The sequence below is a fragment of the Echinops telfairi genome, unplaced genomic scaffold (assembly GCF_000313985.2).
Source record: "Echinops telfairi isolate 266 unplaced genomic scaffold, ASM31398v2 ScPeMD7_4;HRSCAF=17, whole genome shotgun sequence".
Taxonomy (NCBI): domain Eukaryota; kingdom Metazoa; phylum Chordata; class Mammalia; order Afrosoricida; family Tenrecidae; genus Echinops; species Echinops telfairi.
Genome location: NW_022103900.1, coordinates 41947074 through 41964166, shown reverse-complemented (window position 1 = coordinate 41964166; position 17093 = coordinate 41947074). Strand labels below are relative to the sequence as shown.

Here is a 17093-nt window from a genome sequence, read left to right as displayed (position 1 = left end):
TTAGACTGAGGGTCTTTGTGAGGGTGCGCCTGAGAACATGTTTATATCAATCGTTTGACCAATAAACAGATATTGATATTATCTATTTATATGATTGTTTGTTATTTAAAATAAACAGTTATCTAGTGAATAGATCATGGCCCTTGTACTTTGGCCGCCAGTACTTGCAGTAAGGCATGCACACGCTGAGCGTTCAATCAGCCTTTGTTGAACTGAGCCGAACTAAATAAGTCAAGTCATCGTGTTTTATTGATGTTGTGCCACATCATGTATTTTGTCCCCATTTCTGATTTTACGTTTTCAGGTGTCTCTGTTCAACTATGTGTTTTTGATTTCTTGGGCTTTTGCTCTGCCATATACCAAGCTGCGTCGCGTGGCTTCAAGTGTCTGCACTGTGTGGACGTGTGTGATCATTGTCTGCAAAATGTTATACCAGCTCCAAACCATTAAGCCCGAGAAGTTTTCTGTTAACTGTTCCTTGGTGAGTTTCAAACATGTAGGACTATTCCTCTCTGCCTGAAGGGAATTGAGGCAAATATCTGGGGACCTTGCATTTCCAATTACAGTCTTTCTTTTAAGTCACCTGACGTAGGCTGGCTAGATATAGTTCCACTGTGTTTGGTTGCAAATCTCTTCCCATGCTGAGATTTGCCCTGTGAATTAGATCTTTTCCTCCCTAGACCACCAATGTGGAAAGGGTGGGGGGCTCAGAGCTGAAGAAAAGCTATCTGGATTTTTCTAATCTCACTCCATTTTGTCCTTTTTTCAGCCAAATGAAAATCAGACGAACATAGCCCTCAACCAGTTGAACACATCCATACTCTATAACTCATCCATCGACCCCACGGAGTGGGTTGGCCTAAGGAAGTCTTCCCCCTTGCTGGTCTACCTAAGGGTAACTGCTTCATTGTATTCAGTGTGGGCATTGGCATAGTTGTGCTTTGAAATTAGTTCTTTTGAGACTATCACTTTGATGTGGAACCTCATCCCTTTATGTATCATTTGGAATAATGTTCAAAACCAATGACTGATATCAAAATAAGTATTGAATTGTGATTAAAAAAATGATCAAGTAGTTAAACAAAGAATGGTAAATGTGTTACAACTGCAACATGACACGTATATAACCACCGAATGTTTGAGGCCCTGCTCAGGCAAATGGGACTAGATCCATGTATATATTTGATAACAAATTTCTACATATGTATGTCCATATGCTACAAATAAATCCATAAACAGAGTACAACATACAGGGGGAAAACCTATGTAAACGTTTTATGCATAACTAAACACCTCGAGGCCATGAATCACTGTGCCTGGGGGGTCAGGACCATAGTCTTGAAAAACATTGAGGACAATTAGTTCAACAGAGTGCACAGAAACCATGTCCTCCATCTGGTTTTGGTGAGTAGCAAATGAGGAATTAGAAGCTTGTAAGCAGCCATCTAAGGTGCAACCATCGGTCTTTCTCTGGAGTAGCGAAGCCTGAAGGAAAACAATCATATATGGAAATATTGGGCAAAAAGGCCTTGTGGAACACGCAAACCAGAAAAATGGCATGGTGCCTACCTACCACCAGAGCCTATTAGAAGTTCCTGGAAATTGTTTTCGTGGCTAGGTGTCATCAGATTGGCTCTGACTTACAGCAACCTGATGCACAAGCCTTACAACTGTTCCTATGCTTGAGCCCAGTGCTGGAGCCTCTGTGTCAATCCATCTCCCTGAGGTCCTTCCTCTTTGTCATGACCCCTCTACGAAGCTGGATATCCTTCTCCAGGGACTGGTCTCACCTGAATAGAGTGGGAACAAATAGAAATCAAACCTCAAACTCACTAATCAGATAGCATTGATTAAAGCTTCACAGCTGAGGCCTTTAATCCCCCTTCTGGCCTAGAACCTAATGGATCCCCCTGGCTCAAAATTCATGAAAAGAATTGACCACTTAAGATCAAATGGTTGCATTTATCCAGAGACAAAATTCAGAAGGCTTGAAGTGCTCGTAAAGAAGGTGAAATGAAAACAGGACACTAAGGGAGGAAGTGGGAAGAGTGACGTTACATTGTAGGGATGGCAACCAAGGACATAAAACAAAGTGTGTTTAAATTGTTAAAAGGACAACTGATTTGCTGTGGTTCACCCGAATCACAGTTGAAGATTTAAAATAAAACAAACACAAAAAAGATTCAGGTAGATGATTGAAAGAGATCAAAAATAGATTAAAATAAAAATAACATAAATGCCAAAGCACTATGTGATCCCCACTAGCACAAATAAAAACATTGAGTAGAATATGCCAAATGGTCAACAGCGATTTCCTCTGAGAAGCGGATTTATCATTACCAGAAAGATTTTCTATCTAATTTCAGAATAGATATCATTGTTAATAAAGAGCACATACAATAGTGAGTCAAAAAATATTGCTACCACACTCTAGAAGCTTTTATTAAACAAAAATATCAAATTGTGATGCCATTGTTTCTCATCATATCCTCTATCTAGGTCTGTAGTTTTGTTTCTCTAATTTACACCACATTAAAATTGCCGTTTTAACTTTCCGAAGGTCCTCAAATCATGCTGCTTTTAAGTGTTCTTTGAGCTAGGGCAACAAAAAGAAATCTGAAAGGGCAAGATCAGGTTGTAGTACCAATGGGGTAAGGCTTCCTAATAAAAATTTCATGAGAAACCTTTACTACCATTATCAAGATTGTGGGGAAAAACCTTTACTACAGTCTCCTGACCTTTAAAAAAAATGTTAATATTCAGGCCTCCATTATCATTCTATGTCCTTCAAGAAAATCTATAAATAGTAGCCCTTTGACTTCTAAGAAAAGTCACCATATTTCTAAGCTGACCTCTCTCCTTAAATTTATCAGGCCCATCAGATCCTGTAGAAAATTTTTTATTGTACTTTTTTTTTTAAGGCATCCGATGAGACTAAGAAAAGTTACTGACAGGACTTGTCTACATCCACTCATTGAACCCAGAGACATGTTTAAACATGTTTCATTTGGCACATGCCCATGCCCATGTGAACTGGAACCCGACTCAACATCAGATTCACTGGGATCTAGTCGATTCCAAGTCACAGTGACAGAGTAGAGTGACCTTTCAGGTTTCAGAGACTTTAAATGGAAGTAGACAGCCTCATCTTTCTCCAAGGCAGCAACTACTGGATTCAAACTGCTGACTTTGTGGCAGCAGCTCAGGTCATAGCCCACTGTGCTAACCAGAGCTCACTGGAACCTTAGTAGCAATATATATTTTTTATACTTGCCCTCACATTTGTTTACAAGCAATAGATTAAAATAGCATATATTCTATAATGAATTTTGCTGTCAAATAGTTCTGTTAAACAGAATAACGGCAGTATGTTTCAATCTGCTACTTGAATTACGTCCATGTCTTTTCCAACAGAAAGATTGGCCTTGGTTAGAGCCAGAGGCAGTGTTGGAGAAGGCTCCTAGAAGGAAGGAAGTTGTATCCAGTACCACAGATTTTTACTTTCTTGCCTTTTGCATACATTCCCTGGCTTTTTCAGGGTTCTCATAGTATTCCTGGTACAGGCATGCGCTGGTCGCACTAGATGGTGTTAGGTACAAGGAGATCTGGGGAATCTAGTTCTTTCTGAGAACTTCAGTCCTCAAGATAGCAATGGCTCTGTTCTATTTAGAGGAAGCCTGGCTAAAAGAATGTCTCTGATTTCCCATCCTATTCAGTAATCCAAGGGAACAATTCTTGCCTCTGTCTCTGGTCCAGGTCTCTCCTTTTGCTTTTGTTCCTCTGCTGTGTGTGTGTGTGTGTGTGTGTGTGTGTGTGTGACTTTAATGACTCCAATGAGCAATCTAAATATTACATTGGCAATATCTTTAAAAACATAACCTTTATAACCAGGACCTAGAATCATTTGGACTAAGTGTCTCTCTTTCTTTGACAATGTAACTTTTTGGTTTTTCCTCTGTGGCATTTTTTCCCGCCTTTTTTGCTGAGTACAGCGTGCTTTGTCGATTGTACACGACCAAGGTGGGCTCTCTAATCCCTCCCCTTCTTCAGGGGTTCTGGGGGGAAATTCTCAAGGATGGTATATTTTCAGTGTGTTGGAGGATTGAGTTGGAGCAAAGACTATCCAGCAGCTGAGGGCCTCTCTCTTCCTTTGGTGCTATTTCTAGGGCTGGTGGACAAGGGGGCTCTTGCTCCTTGAAGGTCATGCAGGCCATCAGGTCAACCGTTCTATTGTTGTAGTCAAATTCATTGTCATACTAGGCAATAAGCTTGACAAAGTGGTTGGTGAGGACCATGCCAGCACCAGGATCAAAGGTGGAAGAGTGGGTGTCACAGTATTGAAGTCTAAGAGATAACTTGCTCTTTCGTGTATCTAGGATCCCATTGACACCTGCTTAACCACTTTCTTGATGGCATCATACTTGGCAGCTTTCCCCCAAGGACAGATCAAATCCACGCCCAATACATTAGTGATTGAGATATAGAAGGCAATACTAGTGGGTTTCCCATTCAGCTCAAGGATAACCTTGCCTATGACCTTGGTAGAACCAGTAGATACAAAGATGATCTTCTAGGCAGCCCCATGGCTAGCAGGCCAGAGTTACGCAGAGGGAGGACTGTGTCATCCAAAGTCTTCTGGATAGCTGTGATACATGGACTGTGGTCATGAGTTCCTCCACAATGCCAAAGTTGTCATGGGTGACCTTTGTTTGTGTAGGGGGCATTGCTGACAATCTTGGGGAAGTTGTCATACTTCTTGTGGTACACACCCAGCTCATCACAAATATAGAGTCATTGTAGGAAGGGGCAGAGATTATCATACTTGTGACACCACTCTTGAAGTGAGTCCCAGCCTCCACTGTGGTTTTAAAGACACCAGTGGGCCCTATGACACACTGCTCCTCGAAGATAGAGATGGGCTTCCCATTGATAACAAGCTTCCTGTTCTCAGCCTCAATGGTGTCATTGAACTTCACATGAGTAGAATCATACTGAACAATGTAGATGATATTGAAGGTCAATGAAGCAGTCATTGATGGCAACAATGTCCACTTTGCCAGAATCAAAAGAAGCTCTGGTTACCAGGTACCCACTATAGCCCAGACTCTTTCCTCTTACCTACACCATCATGCCCCAGGGATGTGACTGGGGCTGAACAAGAAGATTGAGCTGCCTGTTGCCCAAAGAGGAGATGAAGTCATTTGGCATTTTTAATAGTACCTACCATAAAAGATTGAAAATCAAGGATGTAATCGTGAGGACTGAGGTGTGCCTGACCAATGCTATGGTATTTTCAAACACCTTGTAAGCTTGTGAACGTTGGACAGTGAATAAAGAAGACTAAAGACAAATCCATGCACTTGAATTGTGGTGCTGCTGAGTATTGGAAGTACCACGGATTGCCAAAAGGACAAATAAATCTGTCTCGGAAGAAGTATAGCTCCTTAGAAGCAAAGGTGATGAGACTTCGTCTCACATACTTCAGACATGCTATTGGGAAAGACCAGTCCCTGGACAATGACGTCATGCTTGGTAAACTAGAGGAAAAAAGAAGACCCTCAACAAGATGGATTGATATACAGTGGCTGCAGCAATGAGCCCAAACCTAGCAAATGTGACGATGGCACAGGGCCAGGCAATGTTTGGTTCTGCTAGACAGAACGAGTTGAAATCAATTCAATGGCATCTACCACCACCACCATAAGGATATGTTATAAGATTAAAACAAGTACATGAAAAATATGAGGATAGTACCTGACACACACTAAGGATTTAATAAACGTGAAATAGTTAATTGCTGTTAATGCTATTATTGTTATTTTATCATCAGCATCACCCTTCTCAAGTTGTTGCTCTTCCTAGCCAGATTTTGATTGTGTTCAAGAATGCCTCTCTAGTTAACACCCTACTCCTCCATGCATTGTCCCAGTATGTCTACTTTAAGCTTGTGTTTGCAAACAAACTAGAGCCGCCTTCATAAGCTCACCTGATGTGTAGTTCTTCAGAAATGGAAATGAGCAGCAGCATTTTTTTGTCTACAGATTATAGAGGCTTTTATCAGGAAAATAAGCCTTTTTTGCATAATGGCTATAATTCTACTCTTAAATTACAACACAGGAAAAATAAATACTATGGAGGTTGAATTTTATAAAGCTTGATCCTTTGAGATATCTAAAATGAAATAAAATAATTATAATACTTACTTAAAATTAATTGATTATGGCTCCTTTGGCTTTACAAAATGTGTTTTCTGCTTGGTTTGTAGAATAATCTCCTGATGCTAGCTATTCTGGCCTTTGAAGTTACAATTTACCGGCATCAGGAATACTATAGAGGTCGAAACAACCTTACAGCCCCTGTGTCTAAAACTATCTTTCATGACATTACTAGACTCCACTTAGATGATGGGATTTTGAACTGTGCCAAATACTTCATTAATTACTTCTTCTACAAGTTCGGCTTGGAGGTGAGTTTCTTCCTGGCATATTTTTTTTCCTATGAAAATTCAAATAACTGTTTCTGGTCAGTTGGCTACTGTAACTTCATCGCACATCTACAGGTCATTTTGAATGACGTCTCAGGATTGATGAAGGCATTTCTACTATGAGGTTAACCTGTCGTGTTTTCTCAATGCTTCCGATAGTGTATTCGTGAGCTTGGCTTTTCTTTGTCTCTATAGCCATAGACATTCATGTACAAAAGTTATTTAGACATGTTTACTGATACTACGTTAATTATATAACATATCTTAGAATATATATATAATCTATAAATAATATTTTTGTGAATTCTGAAACATGCTACCTTCACACAAAATGAACTGTTTTAACTTAAAATGGCTGGGTTAGTTAGTGTTACTTAATAAAATGAATTTGGAACAGTTTTGTTTCATGAAGAGAGCATCATTAAATAAAATAGCTATTCTCTACAGTGATATAATGAGTTTTTCTCCTGGAAGTACTACAGGACTTTTGTCTTCACATTAAGAGATATCCCAAACTGAAAAGGCATTGAGAAAAAAAAACAGGCATATCCTCAGAAAGGCAAGGCTTCTGCCACGGGGCTGACCCTGGCACGACGCTCCTTTCCTGTAAGCCCAACCTCTTGTCTCTTTTCATTCTTATGCAGACCTGTTTTCTAATGTCAGTTAATGTAATCGGTCAGCGAATGGATTTTTATGCCATGGTCCATGCCTGCTGGCTGATTGCGGTCTTGTACCGGCGACGAAGAAAAGCCATCGCTGAAATCTGGCCCAAGTACTGCTGCTTTCTGGCATGCATCATTACGTTCCAGTACTTCATCTGCATCGGCATCCCGCCAGCTCCCTGCAGAGGTGACCCTGCCTTCCCCAAGATCGGTTTGCTCCATCGTAAGGCATTAGGAAGTAGAGAGTGGGAGAAGAACACTATTAACTCCTTGTCCCTACTTCCCTCCATGCAGATTACCCATGGCGCTTCAAAGGGGCCAGCTTCAACAACAACATCATCAAATGGCTCTACTTCCCTGACTTCATTGTGCAGCCCAATCCGGTGTTTCTTGTCTGTAAGTATTTCAGCCCCAGGAATGGGGAATATTGCCGGTTGGTTTTATTTGTTAATTACTCCTCATGTGTTGTGCATTCGTGCCTTGCTCCCTCCGTGGGGATTTTGCTTGCTCCATTACATTCACAAAATTAATAAGCATGAGACCATTATTCACTTTTATGAAATCACTTCCACGGATACAACAATCAGATGATAAACTAGAGGGAGGCCTTGTATTTTGTTAGCTAGTTGTCTCCGGCTGCTGCTACAGTTACGCCAATCCTAAAAGTTTGATTGTGGTAGCTGGAAAGATGCTACACAAATTTCGGGACCTCCGAAGCTGGGCTTGGTGACTCAGTGAGTTAAGCATGAGGCTGCTAACCACCAGGTTGACAGTGCAAACCAACTAAGCTGTCTGATTTTGGAAAGATTGACCAACTTGAACTGAGAGAAGCAGTTCTACTCTGCCCCGGATGGTTATGTTAAGTCGGAACCGATTTGATGGGAGTGAGTTTGATTTGAGGTTTGGATCTAGGCTGCAACTGCAAACCTGTTCAAGGGCAAAGCTGGTGGTCTGAAGGCTCAGCTCAACTTCAAGGCCTTCAGGTTTTTAACTTAAAAACTATTCGCACTGACTCTTTATGAAACTGAAAGGCTTGTTACTTGAGGGGCCAGAGAGCGTGTTGAGGGAAGTTCTGTGGTCCTTCACTCTACCCTAGCCAAACCAAAAACTACACTCACTCCCCTCGTGTCAATGCCAACTCAGAGTGACTCTATAGGACAGGGCAGAGCTGCCCCTGTGAGTTTCCGAGACTGTACCTGCTTATGGAAATAGAAAGCCCTGTCTTTCTCCTGAGGCATGGCTGGTGGTTTCCAACTGCCCATCTTGTGGATCACAACCCAACTCATAATCATGCCCAATTCCTCCTTGGGGTAGTCCCTTGCCTCTCTGACACTGCTTCTGGGAGCAGTCGCAGTTACAAATACAAAGCCGCGTGGAGCTAGAGAAGAATGGTGCCTTCATTGGCTTCATGTAAAAAGTGAGAAACTGCTTAAATGGCCTCCTCGAAACTTTGGTGAGAAAAAAAATACAAAGAAGCCTGGTAATATAAGAACGCCATAAAGACTAGTAATTGATACCTAATATATTCACTCATCGACACACAAGCAAAAATTCAGAGATTTACCCATTGAAGCTTCTTCTGTCCCTCCCCCTGCCCACCCCATCCCCCTACTCCAGCACTGGAATCCAGGTGAACTTTATGATGGGCTTTTGGGAAAGTAGCTCCCTTAGGAATTGAGACATCATAAATTGTGCAATGACGTTCCAGAAAAGAGAATGGCATGTGTTGTCTTCTCTTTGACTTGCCAGATGACTTCATGCTGCTTCTGTGTGCCTCCCTACAACGGCAAATTTTTGAGGATGAAAATAAGGCTGCGGTGCGCATCATGGCCGGGGACAACGTGGAGATTTGTATGAACTTAGATGCAGCCTCTTTTAGCCAACACAACCCCGTACCTGACTTCATTCATTGCAGGTAACAATAGCGTTATATTTTCTAAGCACCTCTTGGCTGTGTGCATTTCATTTTATTGAGCTCTCCATTTACAATTCGCTCTCTGCCCTTGTGTCTCACGCTGCCACCAGAAGCATTTTTTCATATGGTGGCTTTAAAAAACAGATACGTGTTTGCTCACTGTTCTAGAGACTAAGAGCCCAAAGCAGGGTCTCAGCCACATAGATTCCTGTTGGGGTCTCACTTAGGGATGTGGCATGGCTTTGCTACTTGGAGCTGTCTCTGCAGTATCTAAATTTTGTGTGTGTGTGTGTGTGTGTGTGTGTGTTCTGCTCTTTTATAGACACCACCTAGAAGTGATTAGGTTTACAAGTCTACAAGAAGTGTGTACCAAGATAATGCACATACTCATACCCCTCCACACACTTTCTCACACACACACATACACAAACATTTACATTCAGAACTGCCAGCAGTCCAACTCCACTTTATTCCTTTATTGCAGCAGCAGTGAGGCACTAATGGTGCTTGGGGTGATCCAAGGATAATGAGAAACACTGAGATGTTACTTGATAGTCTTTGTTTAGGAAGTCAACGAAGGGTGTAAGCCATTTTAGACAAGAACTCATAAAATATTTAGAATTATTAAGTAATTTCCTAGAAAAGTTCCCTTACATGAAAAATTTATCTTTAAGGCACCATTCCTTGAGTTTGCTGCAAGGGCAAATTACTCAAGAAGTCAGGGAAGTATGGACTTAGTTGTGCTTACTTCTGGCTCTATACAAACAAGTTCACATGGTTTTTACCACATCCCAGTAAATGATTGTGGGAGAAATATGAGGCATTGTCCTCCTGGATAGAATTCCAACCTCAGGACCCCTCAGGGGAGCTCTGTTCTATAGGGTCACTATGAATCTGAATCAACTCAATAACAGTGACTTTGATTTTTGGTGTCAAGGAATGCAAATTTGAAGAGAGGCTTGTATCCTGTAGAAAGGTGCTATGATAGATTCCAATCTTACTAGCAGTAAACTCTTCAGTGGGTGGGGAAAAGTAAGAAATTATACACTGTCGATTAGTAAGTAAGCACAAGTAAGTATGAATTTACCTTGATTACTGGGTACTCCATTCTATTAAGGATTAAAAATTGCAAAACAGGCTTTGACTTTTTTAGGAAGGTGCTGTTGAGTTGGGTGATAGATGTCACCCATACCTAGAAACTCTAAGGTGGTAAAAAATGTGAACTTGCTCACCACAGATTAATAAACAAGTATGTGCTTACCTTGATTAGTGAGGGATCCAATGCTGGTATGCTGGTAAAATATAGTGCATCTTTTAAGAAGTTACATGTTAACACTCATTTTAGGTTCCAATAGGCACCACCCCAAATCTCAAATCTAGTTGAAGAATATTTATTTATTAAGTCTTAAATAGGAAAAGACAAAGGCACCTCCTTCACAGGATGGAGACTGTTAGCACGAGGTCATCGTGGCTCCCAGGGGTTGCGGGGATGCAGAGGCTTACACAGGACATGGAGGAACACAGAAGGTCAAGGGAACCATCATAAAGGCACACTTGGTGCTAGATCCACACATCACGGTCACAGGCGGGACTACAGAAGCAGGAATGGGGCTATGACTGGGACGCATCCAAAAATGTTGTTGGAGAGAAGAGCTTACAAGATTGGCTCAGGGCTCTTGAACCCAGATAGTCAAAATATGACCCATGACCACACAATTTAGGCACCCCAATTCCCATCAGGGCACACAAGGGCTAGTCTACTTCTCCCTGGACCAGCTAGGGCAGTGACAGTAACCACTCTCTAAGGCACTCTGAGAGCAAAGTGATTCAGGCTGGTGGTCAATGGTCACCCCAGCCCCACCAAACTCACTGCATCGGGTCACTGCCAACTCATAGTGACCTTACAGGACAAGGTAGAACTGTCCCTGTGAGTTTCTGAGACTGTAATTGTTGACAGGAGTAGAAACCCCATCTCTCCCATAGAGTGTGGCAGTTTCAAAGTGTGGACTTCGTGAATTGCAGCCCAGCGCATACCCACTACATCCCGAAGGTTCTTTCTGAAAAGCGAAAAGACCAGAGCTCACAAAGTGCTTTCCCGATTATCTTTCTTTCTTTCTCTTTAAAATCATTTTTAATGGGGGCTCTTACAGCTCTTATAACAATCCACACATTAACTGTATCAAGCATATTTGCACATAAGTTGCCGTCATCATTTTCAAAGCATTTTCTTTCTACTTGAACCCTTGGCATCAGCTTCTCTTTTTCCCTCCCTCCCGCACCCTCCCACTTTTCTATTTTAATGTTATTGTTGCACTCCCTCACTGTTTGGTTTTGCTTTCAGGTCTTACTTAGATATGTCCAAAGTGATCGTCTTCAGCTACCTCTTCTGGTTCGTCCTCACGATCATCTTCATCACGGGAACCACCAGGATCAGCATATTCTGCATGGGTTACTTGGTTGCCTGTTTCTACTTCCTGCTCTTCGGGGGCAATTTGCTGCTGAAACCTATCAAGAGCATCCTGCGCTACTGGGACTGGCTAATTGCATACAATGTTTTTGTGATCACGATGAAAAATATACTGTCAGTAAGTGGCTTCCCCTGTATAACACACTGTGGCTTTTATGTCAGCATAAATAATCCATCGGTGGTTATTAAAAGCCCATCACACAGCTCTCTTAAAAGCCCCAAGTAAGGTGTGGCACACTTGGAATTCGGATGTCCACTTACTTCTTCGCTGTTTTGCCACATTAAGCAGAAAGAATCCTTTTAGCTCATTTCCAACCACTTAAGTTCACATGATAAGAGGAGCTCCCTCTATATTTATGGATTTCAAATATATAAATATGTATTTGAAATCCTGTTCCTTCTAAGGACTGATTCATCATCATTTATATTCATACTAGGAACTGAGAAAGTGACTCTGTATGAGCTGAATCCATCACTAAGTCTCTTTAAAAAGAAATATGTTGGTTAAAAGCAACACTTTTACCTAAAAGAAATTGTATCAGGATTAAGTAAAGTGAATATAAAGCTCTATAATATTGCATGGATGGAGAAGGAGGTGAAATAAACTATTAAATAATGTTGGTTTTCCTGTAGATGTGGGTAGAAATTCATAGCTTTTGAGTTGATACTGACCCAATATCAAACCCTAGGACAGAGTAGAACTGCCCCTGTGGGTTTCCGAGACGGTAACTCCTTCTGGTAGTAGAAAACCTTGCTTTTCTTCTGTGGACTGGCTGGTGGTTTTGAATTGCTGAACTTGTCGTGAGAAGCCCAGTGTATAACCACTACCCCACCAGGGCTCCTGTTTAAGGGAAAGAAAAAAAACACCTCACTGCCCTTGAGTCAATTCTGACTCATAGCAACCCTACAGGGCAGAGCAGAACTGCCCCTTTGGGTGTCTGAGATGGTAACTCTTTCTGGGAGTAGAAAACTTTCTCTTGCTCCTGGGGTTTCCAACTGCTAACTTTGCAATCCACAGCCCAATGTATAACCCACGATTCCTCCACCCAAAATGTAGCTTCCTGGTTGCCTTCCAGAATAGGCCACAGGTAAGACTGCGTAGACTGTGCCCTAAAACAGATTAGGGCACAGCTAAGCCTGGATGATTCATATGGTTTTCATTCTTGGCTGCTAACCAGGAGGTCAAAAGTTCGAGTCAACCTACAGCCTCCTTGAAAGAAATCCCTGGCAATCTATTTCCCAAAAAATCAGCCGTTGAAAACCCTATAGAGCACAGCACTGTTCTGACATATGGGCGTGCTATGAGTGGGAGTAGACTTGATAACAACTGCATATAAGGTTTAAAATGACATACAAAAAACAAACAAGCAAAAGAACCAAACCTCACTGCCATTGGTTCGATTCCATCTCACAGTGCTCCTTCCCTCTGGTACATAAGGATGGGAAAATACACCTCTCTTCCCTACAAGGTTCAGCTGCTCTGCTATTAAACAGCTATGTTCAAGGAACAATTGTTTTCCTCATTTTAGCAGACAACTCAAAATGCCTGCTAGTAATTCTAGAATCCCATAAAGTCTTTTCGGCCATACGGACACCGCTTAAGTTTATTGCTTCAGAAAACTAGCAACACCACACTATGAGTTGAAGGATAACTCCTTCAATAATATCTCTCTGATCTTAATTTACAGTTAATTCCTGTTCCTACTTCTCCCAAACTACAATTGACAGTGCATTAAAGAAACGGTGATGTAATGATTTCCTGCTTTTCCTCTTCCTAGCTATTGAGAGATGAGCTCACTAAGCAATTTAACAGTAAAAACTATTTGAGGTTTTTTTATTGTTAGAAAGATGAAAAATCAAGTCTATGTAGCTATGAATATGGGTTTGAATAATTCATTATGTTTATAATCCGTTAAATGCTAGTTTTCTAGTTAGTAGTAAAAGTAATTTTTGTTAAGCACTTTTACCCTACCAATTTTTTAAAATTATTTTGGCCTAATATTGAGAGTTATTGGGGATGGCATTAGATGGGGCAACAGACTGCCAGGTCATTCAAAACTAGTCTGATGTTAAGTGGCCTGCTGTTTGAGACCAATCATTACATCCCCTCCTGGGAAATATATGGATACAAAATCTACTCATTCATTCATTCACTCCATAAACCGATACTTCAGCTGTATATTTTACAACATGCTGTTTTATCTGAAGAAGAACTAGATATAAATAGTAGTCACATTCTAGAAGAGAAGATAGACCTACTGACAATTACTAGACAATCTGTCAATGATAATTACTACAATGTTTTAGGAAAACATGTTCTAATAAGAGTTCGTAATATTGTGCCCAAGTAAATTGTGATTAGATTTTCTACAGAAGTTACACTTTGCACCCATCAGAGATGTAAAAGAGATTTAAGACTCTCCAGAGAGACCAAAAAAAGAAATAAGTTCCCAACAGAAAGAGAGCCAAAACACTGGCATGGAAGGATGAAGTGGAAATATTGCTTTTGGAAGCCTGTTTCAACGGGGATACTGAGCTACCATTAGAGAGGGAAAAATCCCAGCTATTATTCTACCTCACATGTGCCCCAGAGATATACCCAATTTGGCTATCACCTTTATGCACTGGTTTGTAATGATCAATATTTAATTTAATATCCTCTCTATATTTCAGATAATTATTTTAGCCATAAATTTGACAAAGTAAAAATTAAAACACATGCTTTTTTTCTGTTCTAAGGAATATACCCTGAAGCCTATATTTTGTTCTCATGTGTAGATAATTTTGACTTAGAAGAAAATAATTATACCAACATGGAGTCTCTGAGCTTCAGGGCTCTGCTTACCCACTAAGTACCTCAACGTTCAGCTTGTTTCTATAGTAATTCAAGATCTCCTCTTAGGAGAGAAAGTTGTTGCCAAGTAAAGAACATTTTATTCTAAGGGGTCACCCTCACTCATTTGATCTATTTTTCCCCATAGGAAATTATGGTCCTTCTGAGGCATCTAATGTGTGGCTTTATGGTGATTAAACTTTAAAATATGATTGACGTGGAGACTTAGTGAATTCTTGCATATGACTGGTGCACAACACACCACTCTCCTTTTTTCTGGGGGAAGAGTGTACCAGCATTGACTTTCCTTCTCTGTCTTTCAGATTGGAGCATGTGGATATATTGAGAGTTTGGTTCAGAATAGTTGCTGGTTGATCCAAGCATTCAGCTTGGCCTGCACAGTCAAAGGCTATACCATGCGTAAGTATGACAAGCAGAGTCCGGCACGAAGAAGGAAGGATAGTTGGATTGTTCTAGTCTAGAAAGTCGACAGCCACACATTTTTTTTAAGATCAAGCTTCTCTCGAGATGGAGGCGCTAGAACTGTAGTTTATTATTGATCTATCATCTGTAGTCTCAGTATCTTTGATTATTTAGAAAGTTCACAAACCTAGCAGGTCTGGATATTTGATGTGATGATATCGTACTCTCTGAAGGTTTTTGCGGTTTGCTGTGGTAGTACAAAATTAGGTGGGAGCCATCCTCTGACCTCTTCTGCCTCCCAGGATTGATTGTAATAAGGCAGATTTTTAGGAGGCTGGAGTCTGATGTACTCCCACCCTCCAACTTTCCTTACTAGTTCTGACGCCAGCCATCCTTTCCCAGGAATGCTCCACTTCTCAGTTAATTGTAATGGCCACAGAATTACTCATGATTATTGGGTTTATTAGGAAAGTTAAGAGATGACAAGTCAGGTGAAAAATGTTCAGAATATAGTTGTTCGATTAGAACAGTCTCTGCCATTGCCTCAGGTAGGACTCTCACTGGTCCTCAGCCCCTTGACCGGGCCTATGCCCTTCTAGAGCAATGTTACAAAGTAGTTTTAGGGTTGCCAATAAGTTCTCAAAGGGTACACTATTCCCCACATAGCCTCAGCCCCATTATATTCAGCGATAGCAACATGGGTCAGCAAACCTAGTTGCCTGGAGGCACCTTATTCCACAATCCAGCCTCCTAACTGGAGACACACAGCTTGACTTGCTCCATGGTTTGGGAAGTCCACAACTCTGTCTCTTATTCTGGCTCTGGGTTCTGTGGTTGCCCATCCTCTGGTGTCAAATTTATCTCCTGGATCAATGTGGTTCAATGCACAGGGATGTCATGGTTCAGAAGACATACTCCACTCCTTTCTGCTTCTGATATGGCTGATTTTATAACCAGCAGGATAGCAATCACAATTAACTCTATTCCCAATCACTCACAGCTGAATCAGATAATTAATTCTGTGCCTTTCCCACCCAGACCCATCAAGTAAATAAGTTAGTAACAAAGGTGATGACTAAGAGAGCCATATTAAATAATTCACTGCATTACAGCAGTTTTTTATTCACCAATGCATATACATTTTGTTCCATCTAATTGATTGCAATCCCCATGATATAACATCCCTATCCTACTCCCTCCCGGTTTCTTTCCTGATCCTCTGAACACTGTCCTTGCTGCCCTTTTGCTCTCAAATAGTTAATTATTTTAGCTCATGGTTACCTCTCAAAGTGTTTTGGTTCCCCTGATAGACCTTTTACGTGGCTGAACATGGATCCATGGTGATGAGTTAATTTTCGGATCTGACAGGTGACTGTTAGTGGTGACGCTATCACCAGCCTCTTTCCAAGAAGTAAGCCTGTTTGTTTGTTTTTATGCTCGTAAGTTTTGTCCCACATTGTTCTCCCACTCTATCCAGGACTTTCTGACGGGATCCCTTCCAGGAGTTTTTGGAAGTTGTAGTAAGGCAACGTCTGGTTCTTCAGGTCTCTGTGTCACAGCAACCGATGGTCTGCTTGACTGTCGACATGCATCTTTGATTTTCTTCACTGTTCATACTCCAGGCAGGATGCCGTCTCACAAGTGTCAAGACACTAATAACTATTGTCACCAATCACTGTTCACCAAAGAAGAATTAGACCATTCTTTTTGTGGACCAGGTTATGCCAATTAATCGTAGTGTCCCGTTAGACAATGGTCCTGATCCTTCTGGTCTGGTAGCTTCTTCCCTCCAGGGGCCTGTATACATCTAAGAAGTTTTCATAACTTAACACCTTCTATACTCTACTACATCCTATTATTAAAAGTAGACATATTTATAGCATCAGAAAATACATATGTGGAACTAACCTCCATCAAGTCTCTAAATATATATTTATAGGTTTAGTCCCATTCTCTTTCTTATACCTGTGTAGCTTATGAAGTTTGAGCCCATTATTGGTGCCACTGTGTCAATCCATCTAGTGGAGGCTCCTCCTCTTTTTCACTGACCCTCTTATTTTATCTCAGAAACTCACAGGGGCTTTTCTACCCTGTCCTATAAGATCCCTGTGAGTCAGCTTCGACTCAATGATGGTTGTTTTGTTTTGATTTGGTTTGTTTCTACTTTATCAAGCACCCTCTCATAAATAACCATTGTGAAAAAGCTATAATTATAATAGTATTACCTCTGTTTCTTCTAAATCTTACACTCTGAGTACCCTTCCCTGCCTTTATCATTTTTTCCTGATGTGTTTCTTTTCTTAAATTTT

General features: G+C 41.0%; 1 protein-coding gene across 1 annotated transcript in view; it reads left to right on the top strand.

Annotated features, from left to right (window-relative positions):
- Positions 1-17093, top strand: part of PIEZO2 (piezo type mechanosensitive ion channel component 2) — a 600576-nt gene that overhangs the window by 482268 nt on the left and 101215 nt on the right. Inside the window, exons 28-35 of the mRNA XM_045298343.1 lie at positions 305-481; positions 770-895; positions 6266-6466; positions 7129-7333; positions 7441-7542; positions 8896-9061; positions 11403-11646; positions 14685-14785. Coding sequence (XP_045154278.1) covers positions 305-481; positions 770-895; positions 6266-6466; positions 7129-7333; positions 7441-7542; positions 8896-9061; positions 11403-11646; positions 14685-14785 — 1322 coding nt within the window. The remainder of the gene's footprint in view (positions 1-304; positions 482-769; positions 896-6265; positions 6467-7128; positions 7334-7440; positions 7543-8895; positions 9062-11402; positions 11647-14684; positions 14786-17093) is intronic.